This window comes from Eumetopias jubatus, unplaced genomic scaffold, assembly GCF_037043125.1.
Source record: "Eumetopias jubatus isolate StellerSeaLion01/CBP00866 unplaced genomic scaffold, mEumJub1_p1.0 scaffold_9, whole genome shotgun sequence".
NCBI lineage: Eukaryota > Metazoa > Chordata > Mammalia > Carnivora > Otariidae > Eumetopias > Eumetopias jubatus.
Genome location: NW_028274815.1, coordinates 125916975 through 125929021, shown reverse-complemented (window position 1 = coordinate 125929021; position 12047 = coordinate 125916975). Strand labels below are relative to the sequence as shown.

Sequence of the window (12047 nt, the reverse complement as noted above, 5' to 3'; positions counted from 1 at the left end):
TATTATTATTGAAGATATTATTAAAAATATTCAGATCATAGGAAGTGCCTGGCTGGTTCAGTTGGTAGAGCATGCAACTTTTGATCTTGGGGTGTGAGTTCGAGCCCCATGTTGGATGTAGACTTTGCTTAAAATAAAATAAAAAATAAATTAAAAAACTTAAAATATTTTAGATCATAGGGAGAAAAAGTACATTTCCCAATTAGTTTTCCATGCTAGTTTGTTGAAAGCTGTATGGCTCAAATTTCAAGACACACAGAAGTAATAGATCTATTTTACTTTTGACCATTGATGTGAAAATTCTGAACAAAGTATTTGCGTAAAGAACCTTTAGTGTATTAATTCAAGTATACCTGCTATATGATTAAGGTCAACCCAGGAATGCAAGGATGGTTCAACATATGAAGACCTAATAATATAAGCTCTTATACTAACAAATTAGAAGAGAAAAATAATTGCATGACTAGATGCTTAAAAGGTATTTGATAAAGTTCCACAGTAATTTCCAGTAGCAGTTGCAAATGGATAAAGAGAAAACAACTAAGCGCAGTAAATCTATTTATTCCAAAGCCAACAACAAATGTCCTTTTACACAGCAAGAGATGCTGACTTTATTTTTTTTTGCTTTTGTTTTTCCATATGTTTTTATCATGTTCAGTTAGCCACTGTATAGTACCTCAGTTGTTTTTGATGTAGTGTTCAATGATTCATTAGTTTCATATAACACCCAGTGCTTATCTCAACATGTGTCCTCCTTAAAGAAAGAGCCAAACAAGGGTAGATGTCATTGCCTTTATTTTCTTTAATTTCTTTTCTTTTTTCCCCTTTTTTAAAATTTAAATTCAATTAGCCATGGTATAGTACATCGCTGGTTTTTGATATAATGTTCAATGATTCATTAGTTCAGTATAACACCCAGTGCTCATCATATCACGTGTCCTCTTTAATGCCCATCACCTAGTTACCTCATCACCCCACCCACCTCCCTATCCACTAATCTCAGTTTGTTCCTTGGAGTTCAGAGTCTCGTATGGTTTGTCTCCCTCTCTGATTTCTTCCCATTCAGTTCCCCCCCAACCCATATTGTCCTCTGCACTATTCCATACATTTCACATATGAGTGAAACCATATGATAATTGTGTTTCTCTGACTGACATATTTTACTTAGCATAATACCCTCCAGTTCCATCCATATTGATGTAAATGGTGGATATTCATCCTTTCGGATGGCTGAGTAATATTCCATTGCATATATGAACCACATCTTTATTCATTCATCCACTGAAAGACATCTTGGCTCCTACCACAGTTTGGCTATCGTGGCATTGTTGCTATGAACATTGGAGTGCATGTGCTCCTTCTTTTCCCTATGTCTGTATCTTTGGGGTAAATACCCAGTAGTACAATTGCTGGGTCATAGGGTAGCTCTATTTTTAATGTCCTGAGTAACTTCTGTACTCTTTTCCAGAGTGGCTGTACCAGCTTGCATTCCCACCAATAGTGTAAGAGGGTTCCCCTTTCTCCACATCCTCGCCAACATTTGTTCTTCCCTGTCTTGTTAATTTTAGACATTCAGACTGGTGTTAGGTGGTATCTCATTGTGGTTTTGGTTTGTATTTCCCTGATGACAAGTGATGTGGAACATTTTTTCATGTGTCTGTTGGCCATTTGAATGTCTTCTTTGAAAAAATGTCTGTTCATGTCTTCTGCCCATTTCTTGACTGGATATTTGTTTTTTGGGTGTTGAGTCTGATAAGTTCTTTATAGACCTTGGATACCAGCCCTTTATCTGATATGCCATTTGCAAATACCTTCTCCCATTCTGTAGGTTGCCTTTTAGTTTTGTTGATCGCTTCCTTTGCTGTGCAAAACTTTTTATCTTGATGATGTCCCAATAGTTCATTTTTGCTTTTGTTTCCCTTGCCTTTAGAGACGTGTCTTGCAAGAAGTTGCTTTGTCCAAGGTCGAAGAGGTTGCTGCCCGTGTTCTCCTATAGGATTTTAATGGATTCCTGTGTCACATTGAGGTCTTTCATTCATTTTGAGTTTATCTTTGAGTATGGTGAAAGAGAATTGTCCAGTTTCATTCTTCTGCATGTGGCTGTTCAATTTTCCCAGCACCATTTATTGAAGAGACTGTCTTTTTTCTATTGCATATTCTTTCCTACTTTGTGAAAGATCAGTTGACCATAGAGTTGAGGGTCCATTTCTGGGCTCTCTATTCTGTTCCATTGATCTACATGTCTGTTTCTGTGCCAGTACCATGCTGTCTTGATGATCACAGCTTTGTAATATAGTTTGAAGTCAGGCATTGTGATGCCCTGAGCTTTGGTTTTCTTTTTGAACATTCCTCTGGAGATTCAGGGTCTTTTTGGGTTCCATACAAAGTTTAGGATTGTTTGTTCCAGCTCTGTGAAAAATGTTGATGGTGTTTTCAACATTATTTCAGATACTCTACATGATATAAAAAGACAAGGAAATAAAGTAAGTCATGAAATTGTAATAAAGAAGAATCAAATTTCTCATTTTCAGATGATATGATTTTATATAAAATCAAAGCAACCCCATTAAATATTGTTATACTTCATAAGACAATTTGGGAAGGTAGTTGGATAGAAGATAAAATCAATAGCTTTTTATTATGCTAGTCATAATTAATTACATCGATGATAATATTTTCCACTTCCTATTCATTTTTGAGGTTCCAGGCACTTCAGTCCACAATGTGAACAGAACTTCTGTGACACTGGGTAATCATGATCCTTCAGGCACTTGGGTCTATCAGTGTTGGAACACACCATGGGCTTGCATGGGCAGAAACCTGATTTAATTTTATGGGATAAAATAAGACACTTGACCTCAAAATACTTTATCATGTTTGGAGGAACTTGGGGAACCCTAAACAGGGTTTTCTTCTGACTAAGCCTCTTACTCTTCCCCCCAAGAGTAACAATAGAGGGCAGAAGGCAGAGTATCAACTTTCAGTGGCTAATAATTTGAGGTGTATCAAAAAAAGGCTTGCCATCTCTGACATAGACAATCTGATAGGATCCCTCCTGGCCCCCACAGAACTTAGGGATTTGGGTTATCTAATTCCAGAGTGCCAGAGGTAGAAGGACTATTAGAGAGCACCCAGAACTTCCTTGTTTTATGAGTTGTAGAAATTGAGGATCATGTAGGGGCAGGTGAGGTGTCTACAGCCATACAGAACATAAGTAGGAGAGTTGAAATCAGTTGAAATGCCTTGGATTCCTTCCCCCATACCGTGCTGTATCTTAAAACACTAACGATCCCTGGGACAAGACCATACTGTCTCAGCACTACATGAGGAAATGAGCACTAGCCTCAGAGTCTACCAAGATCACTTCTGCTGACCAGCATTTTGCTACCCATTTTTTCCCCAGCACACCTTATAGGATGTGAATATGCTCTATATGTTGTGAAGTTCTGTGTAGACATAAGGGCTTATTAGGAATGTACCTAATGGTTATCATCTTTTTTTTTTGTATGAGTAAGTAGATACTGTCACCTGTCAGTCAGTGAAGAATGAGACTCAGAATAAATAAGGTCTCATGGGGAAAAAATAGGGAGGGATAATGTGCATGGTTGGCTTTGAAGACTTAGCACAATAGTTTCCTGAAATCAAGAGGACAACACGAGAGCAGTGATTGGGCATTAAAAAAGGACAAATTCCTAAGAGATATCTAAGGTCAACCAAAGGGATATCCCTATTTGATGGGACAACATGGCATCCTTAACATATGCCCTGGAGACTTTGGGAGGAATATCCACACTCCTCACCTGTCCAGGCCTTGGCACAAACAAAGCCACACATGGATTCACAACATTGTCATGTTTGGGGCAATCGGAGTCACTTACATGAAGCTGGACACACCATACAGTCCTTGAAAGGGAAAAGTGGGCACTGTCCATTCTTGACTAAAACAAGAGTAGGTGTGAGTTCCCTCAAACTCCAACCCGTCTCACACCCTTCAAACACCTTTCCCCTCCCTTCAAAACTAGTATCTCTTTCTGTGACTTGGTTCACTCTACTGTGACTACCTTTGGTAGGCTGTGGAGGAATGGAATGCCTCAGCATCTCATGTGATGTAAGAGAGAGTTAGGCTTGTTCTTTGAAACCCCAGGTGAGAAGACGGCTCCCCAGATTGGGGTGGCAGCCGAAGATGTGGTAGCAAGTGGTCAGATTCTGGATCTATTTTTTTTTTCTTTTTTTAAGACTTTATTTTTTTTTAATTTTTATTGTTATGTTAATCACCATATATCACATCATTTGTTTTGGTGTAGTGTTCCATGATTCATTGTTTGTTCATAACACCCAGTGCTCCATGCAGAATGTGCCCTCTTTAATACCCATCACCAGGCTAACCCATCCCCCCACCCCCCTACCCTCTAGAACCCTCAGTTTGTTTTTCAGAGTCCATCGTCTCTCATGGTTCGTCTCCCCCTCCGATTTACTCCCCTTCATTCTTCCCCTCCTGCTATCTTCTTCTTTTTCTTTCTTCTTAACATATGTTGCATTATTTGTCGCAGAAGTACAGATCTGCGACTCAACAGTCTTGCACAATTCACAGCGCTCACCATAGCACATACCCTCCCCAAGGTCTATCACCCAGCCACCCCATCCCTCCCACCCCCCACCACTCCAGCAACACTCAGTTTGTTTCCTGAGATTAAGAATTCCTCATATCAGTGAGGTCATATGATACATGTCTTTCTCTGATTGACTTATTTCACTCAGCATAACACCCTCCAGTTCTATCCATGTCGTTGCAAATGGCAAGATCTCATTCCTTTTGATGGCTGCATAATATTCCATTAATACCCAGTTGTTTTAAGTGAGACGTTTGTGATTATGTAAAACCACATTGTGAAATATTTACCTCGTTAAATGAGGGTGAAACAAGATGGGTAACAACAGGTGGGTGATTCCAAATGTGAGAAAACAATAAATTGCTTATATTAAATTTGCAAAGAAAAAAATAGAATGGTAATAAAAAGACACATGTTAACTCTCTACACTTAGATTATCATAATTTTTTAAAAAATTATACTTTTTTCTTTTTCTGTAAATTATCTTAAAATTAAAAAGTAGGAAAAAAATGTTTGCAAAAGAGGGGATTAGTCATGTGAGAGCAGGAATCCTCTGCAGAAGCCCAAGTCCCACAAAGTCCCTACAAAGAAAACAGGTTGTAGTAAGGGCAGGCAAAGGAGAGAAAACAGGGCTCCTTGTTTGGCCAGTGGAAGCAGGGAGGAGCCCAGGATAACCACTCAGCTCTCCAGGGAAGTCTGTGCCAGACTGAGCGCTCTCCACTCTGCCCAGAGTCATGCCAAGCCAGGCTCTGCTGCTCATCCTGCTCCTCTGTGTGCTGCTGCAGGCCCAGGGAGGGTACCGGAAACCGAAGACGATGCAGAGTAGGTGATGGACTAGGGGAGAGGGAGGGGAAGGGGGCCAGGAAGGACTGTGTCCTTTCTGAGGAGGACCTGGGAATTGGAACCTTTCAGCACATCCTGCTCAGACCACAGCACTATGAAGACTCTGGGTCCTCCCAAACCATGGTCCTCTGACCCCTTTACCCAGCCCTGGGAATAGTGATGGGGGTGGTGGGGGAAACTACGTCTTTTGATTCTCCATTCCAAATACCCAGACACAAACGGTACATAGAGTAGTGAAAGGTACAACACGGGCTGAGAATCACATGGGGAAACCAAACAACTATTCTTAGATTTCTGCACACATGTGACACGTTACATCCAGAAATGTTGGTGGGAGTAGGTGTAGAATGAAAGGACCATGGGAAAGCAAGTTTTGGGGTGTACAGGGTCAAGTCAAAGTTATCATCAGAGGGACCAGGTTGGTGGCAGTGGAAGGGAAATACTGCAAGTGGTATTTTCTGGGAAGAGGCAAGGGTCCTGGAGAAAGTGACTGTGACAGGAAAGAGGGGGCAAGGTGGGAAGTCATCTTCCTCTCTGGGCCCTGCAAATTCTGGAGAGTGGGGAGGATCTGCAGGATGTCTCAGTCTCTGCTGAGTTCTCAGAGTGTAGATTCTATGGGGGGCATCACCAAGGCCATGAGTAACATGGGAGACAGAGTCCTGGCTGCAGAGTATGCAGAGGGTCCAGGAAGGCCAAGTATTGAGATCTGTTGGGGGAAAACGGGGGGATACAGGATTTAAGGCACTACCAATCACCAGGATTGAGTGAAGGGCAGAAAGTGAGTTCCCTGAAAAGTCCAAGAGTGTCATCTGTGGGACCTGAGTTCTGGGGTCTTTGGGAGAGGCAACGATCTGGTTGCACTGACCCTGTTCCTGTTCTTTTTCAGAAATGGAGCTGATCAAAGAAATCAAGGTCTGTGAAAAGCATACCAACATATACATGTGCAGACGCCCGTGTGAATATTACCAAGATTGTCAAGCAAATAACATATGCTGTTCAACCTTCTGCGGGAATATTTGCATGAGCCTGCTGAACAGATGAGGGGGCTGAGCTGTTCTAGTCACACCAAGGCATGAGGACCTCAGAACACAGGCAAGAGGATATGAACAGGAATGCACCCTTCCACCAGCTTGAACTGTTTGTTCCTGTCAAATAAACCAGAACAAATGTCCACAGACCTGCCTATTTTAGTCCCAGTGCTTGTGATCATTGAGTACCTAGTGCAGACCCTGAGTGCCCCTTCTCTGGGTCTAGGTCTCTGATCCCTCTCCCTTGTCATTCTTCTCTATTCTCTCTCCTGTTGGCCCCAGCACCCCTGCCAGGTCCCCAAGGCCCAGCCTCATTGTTGATCTGTTCACTGAACCAGCACTCCCAGGGGAGAAACTGCTCATGTGTGGTATCTTCCAATGTTAACCAGAACATTCCTCAGCCTGGAGTCATAAGAGCCAAGTTAAACATGAGGCAGGTGGAGACTAGACCCTCGCCACAGTGTAGGAGGCCCCCAGGAAGGCCTCTTCTTAAACTTAACTCACCCCCACCACATCCCCCCACCATTCTCCTTGTGAGTTTCAGATTACTGTCCCTTTTCAATGAAGAAAACCAATCCGAGGGAAGTTAAGGGACATGCTCAAGGCAAAAGAGAATGAAGGGTCATGGTATGACTAGAGGAGGATGTTTGTCTGGAGCTCTGGTTTGCTCAGCACCTAAACCCAACACTTGCATTCCAGATAAGTTCCTATAGTTCCTTAATTAAGCACCCTGGGTTTGTTATGACACAAACTACTACCAGAGGCAGCGGTGGGACACATTTGTGGGTGCACACATCAGTATAGACCCACTTGTGAGCATGGGGGGCAGCCAAAGGATGGAAATGAGGCAGGAATTGATCATCATCATGGTGTATGAGATGCAGAAGATACTTCTAGAGTCCTCCCAACTGCACTAACATAAAGAAGGAGCATGGCTGGAGCATGAGAAGAGAACAATTATTGCAGAAGCCATGACAACCATGAGGCCATGTGTTTGTCACAGAGAGACCAGCCTGATCAACAATTCTCTGCAGGTTGGGACTTGGCTTTTTGGACACCCAGGTCATGGCATAATTTACTTTTGCTCCCTCCACTGCCTCCATGAGAGTCAAGGCCTTGCAGGGGCCCCCACTCCTCCACTCGACCTACCAGAGGGGCACAGAGCTGTTCCATAGGACAGAACATGGAGTGCTAGCCAGGCAAGCACTCCTCCAGTCAAAGCATTCTAGGTGTAGCCTCTGAGTCCACGGGGGCAGGTAGAGTGAGTGTCCAGGGAGCTCTGTGGAACACAGGCCAGGACACCAGTTATCACAATGGAGAAGACCAGCTGCTTCCAGTAGAATTCATGGTCCGAGGTGCTCATGCCAGTGGCAAAGAATAGGTCAGCCGGCAGCATGGTGTACCCACATGGTAGGGAGCACTGGTTGTAGACATGGGAGATCACTCCTTATGTGGGCCCTGGCAGGTAACCTTTTGTCTCTTAATGGTCTCTCCCAGGGTGTTTGGGGCATGGCCAAGCAATGGGAAGATGCTAGTAGAGTCAGGCTATGTGAGGAAGCACCAAGTCAGAGCTCCTGCAGAGCATGCTCTCACCACCCACCTGTGTCTGATGATGTCTGTGCTGCTGCTTGATCATAATCTCTTTCCTAAGGTCTCCTGATCCAAGGGAAGGTCCCAGAGAGGTGGATAAGGTCCTCTAATATCAGGAGTCCTGAGGCGCTTTTCAGGTGGGCCAGAGGCTCTAGCTTGAGAGAGGCAGGTATTCTGCTCTGGGCAATCCTTCCCTGATGCCCAGCAGGAAGCACTGGACTGGAGTGTGACACTGCACACCTGCCTCCAGCAAGGCCCACCTGCCTGCCTGCTGGAGTTCTTCCCACTTGACTCCGTGGACTCTTGCTTTCGGCTCACATCATGATCTCGGGGTCCTGAGATAGGGCCCACCTCAGGCTCATGCTCAGCAGGGAGTCTTGGGATTCTCTCCCTCTGCCTCTGGCCCTCCCCCTGCTTGGTCTGTCATCTCTCAGAGAAATAGATAAATCTTTTTAAAAAATACAAATACCTGTGGAGTAAGCAATCACTAGGAACACTGGAGAGCTCAGGAATGGGGACTATGAGAGCAGACACCAACAATACAAACTCACAGTTTTAGAAGAACACATAGGCACATTACAGGTCAAAAATACAGGTGCAGGTACTTATATATGTGTAATATATGTGTATATGTATACATATAATCATATATAATATGTACATATACATAATAATTTGTGTATATGTATACATAAATCCATATCCATACATGGACATTTATATATACATATCTAATGCATATATACGCCTTTCTGTATATATATATGTGTGTGTATGTGTGTATATTGTGTATCTATACATGTATGTGTGTATATACATATATAGGTGTGTATAGGTATGTATATTATGTATATATATGTATGTGTGTATATGTGTATGTGTATATATATGTATATGTGTGTGTCTGTTTGTATAAAATATACAGAGAGCGAAAGCAAGAGCAAAGGCCTGCTGTTTTCATAAATTCGACACAGCTTTGTTGCAGACCCATCTGAATGACCCAGAACCAAGTACGGCAGGAATCCTGGGAGGGACCTCCTTGGCACTCTCAGTGACTGTGCTCCTCAAACAGCCCACTAGGGAACCCCAACCTCTGAGCCAGATGCAGGGCAGGGCTGTGACTGCCCTGCCCGGAACATCATTTTCCAGCCATAGAAAGTGAGGACTTGGGAATCCACAATTCAGTCATTTTAGGTGTGGCACCATTTGCAGCTCCCATCAAATTTCCCTTCCGTTTGCTCCCACACATTTGTACCCAGGTCCCCAAATTCTACCTTTTGTCTCTATACAGTCCACTCTCCTGAGCCAGGTCTCCAGAATCCTGACATACATTTCCCGCTGCTCAGTGCATCCGACGTATCCTGGGGGAAAAAAATCACCGTACATGGACGTCTCCAGTCAGTGTAAGAAATATTCCTGGACATAGAGTTTGGAAGAAGGAGGTCTGTTCCTTGGGAGCCCTTGCCCTTGCCCACTTGACTCTTCTTTTTTCCTAATAAGCTCCAAAACATGGGTATGGTAGCTCCTCTCTGATATTGGGTGGGCAAATCCCCCCAGCCCTCAACTCACAAACTTGTGCCAAGATGTTGTTGCTAGATTCGATCACTTCACTTCCGTCATGTGCTAGGTGGTCCTCTGTCTTTCCTGAAGTCCTTCCTATTCAGTCTCTTTTTATCCACATAAAACCCCCAGGGCATTTGGTGGGAGATGGTGTTATGCTTTAATTAGCAGAAGAGAATCAATACAGAGAAGGTGTTGAGTGGGACCTTATTAGCACAGAGCAAGTCCAAGGCAAATAGACACACAAACGACCCTTCAGTGTACCTATGGACAGACTCAAGGGCGTCAGATAGACTCAAGACTTGGGTCTGTTTGGGTGGCTGGAACTGCGATAAGGTACACAGTGCTCCTCCTAGCTTAGGAGGACGTACTGCTCATATCAAGGAAAATCCAATACTTTGGAATGGGAGAGTATCAAAGGAAAGAGTCTGTGATATGGTCAACATGTAGTTCCCAGGCAGAACTTACAGATCTGGCACAGCCCAAATCACCATTAGGTTCTAGGCCTTTGAACATTGTTTTTCTGCTCCTCTGGCCCTGGTCCCAGGCCACAACCTCCTCTCCCCCTCCCCAAGGAAGAAGAGGCCACATAAAAGAGCTGTCAGCCAGTTACTGCACATACTCAACTCAACACCTTGAGAGGTAAGTGTGGGTAAGAGTCTGGAGGCAGGAGCTTTAATCTGTGGCTTGTTTGGATGAGTTCCCTGACCAGGTGGTGTCAACACTATTCCTGCGAGTTGGAGATTATTGTCCCGGGTGTTCTTATAAGAAAATTGAGACAGAGGTGACACACCTGTCTGAGCCCTTGGAATGTGGGGTGGACATGAAACAAGGTACCAGTATTCTGGTAAAAGGGGCAGACATGAAACAAGGTACCACTATTCCTGACTTTAAGTCCAAAAGGGGCAGACATGAAACAAGGTACCAGTATTCCTGACTCTAAGTCCAAAACTTTCTCCTCTTTAACATTATCTGGAAAGCCCCAGGATCCTGAATTCTGAGGGGAGCAGTCCTTCTGTGTCTTTGTGATGCCTAGGGGCCTTGTCATTGTCCTACACTCTATCTCAAGATGACCAAAGAATTCACCCAGAATTCTGTATGTGAGTGGTACCCAGCCTGGGCGTGATTATATTTCTCTTCTCTGGCTCAATTGGTGCACCTGAAGTGTGCCAAGAAGGGCATTGGGCATGCCCAGGATCCTAAGCACCCTTTAAGGGAGGAACTCAGAAAACTGGACTAAGAGTGAGACCTTTTTTCATTGAACATATCTCAAAGTTCCGGAAAACTTAGATCTAGAATGATATTTTTAGATATAAATAAAGAGCTTCATGGCACCCATGGCTTTGGATTTACAGTGTTTCTGTCAGTGTGCACCAGTCTTCCTCCTTCTTTGTGCAAAGGCAGTGTCCAGGACTCCAGCCCACCCCAGTGCATGCTCACCTTCACCCAGCTACCTCCTACCTCGTATCGCCACCTGTAAGTGGATGACAGAGCATCTGCATTGCTCATCTGCCTTGCTATGGACTGCTGCCTTCAGAGGATCACAAGAACACTCTGAGCCAGGCTCAAGAACTGGGTATCCAGGGCGCCTGGGTGGCTCAGTCAGTTAAGTGTCGGCCTTCGGCTCAGGTCATGATCCCAGGGTCCTGGGATCGAGTCCCACACTGGGCTCCCTGCTCAGCAGGGAGTCTGCTTCTCCCTCTCCCTCTGCTGTTCTCTCTCTCTCTCTCTCTCTCTGTCAAATAAACAAACAAAATCTAAAAAAAAAAAAGTTTCTGTCTCCTAGGTAGTAGAGGCAGGAAGAACCAGTAAGTGGGAATAGGACAGCTCTCACACAGTACGTACTTTCATAAGCTGGCTTGGTGCTTCTGGCACTCTTTCATGGGAGATGTCAAGGGTTCACTGCAGACAGAAAATGGCATCTGGCCATTTACAATTCAGATGTGCCCCAACTGCTGCTCTCTTCTTTGGTACTAAAGGCCAATTTAGAGCCTTCAGTCATGACTCAGGTCTACAGGATCCTTACAGATTTCTGGAGACACACAGTAAGCTCCATGAGTAGTATCCACAAAGCTTTTTATCTCAACTTGGAATTAGAAGACAGCTTCCCCACTTCCTCAAACAGAGCTTTTTTGCAATAGAATCTTCAAAACCCTCTCTACAATTCATTCAACTTTGGATCATCTATTTAGATGAAAGGTGTAAGAGTCCCCTGACCAGTTCTTGACCATCAACTTTCTCAAGTCCTACGTAGTAACCCATCTCACATAACTCACTCTGGAATCACTCTGGTACTCTGACTTAGGGCCTGGACTAACAATTCCATTATATTATCCTATTACATATGTTACTAAGTAAACAAATCAGGACACTTGATGTGTTCTATTATTCCAAGTTCCTAAATATAATGAGTACA

The 12047-nt window shown here is 43.8% G+C and overlaps 1 protein-coding gene across 1 annotated transcript; it reads left to right on the top strand.

Moving 5' to 3' along the window:
- The first annotated feature begins 5344 nt into the window (after positions 1 to 5344).
- On the top strand, positions 5345 to 6494 carry LOC114223158 (WAP four-disulfide core domain protein 10A-like). The gene is made up of 2 exons (XM_028121931.1): positions 5345 to 5432; positions 6340 to 6494. Exons 1-2 carry the CDS (start codon positions 5345 to 5347, stop codon positions 6492 to 6494), a joined length of 243 nt encoding a protein of 80 aa, XP_027977732.1.
- The last annotated feature ends 5553 nt before the right edge of the window (positions 6495 to 12047 follow it).

Coding starts and splice junctions, on each gene's coding strand:
- LOC114223158 (XM_028121931.1), top strand. CDS start 5,345: ATGCCAAGCCAGGCTCTGCTGCTCATCCTGCTCCTCTGTGTGCTGCTG. Junction 5,433..6,339: donor GAAACCGAAGACGATGCAGA/GTAGGTGATGGA, acceptor GTTCTTTTTCAG/AAATGGAGCTGATCAAAGAA.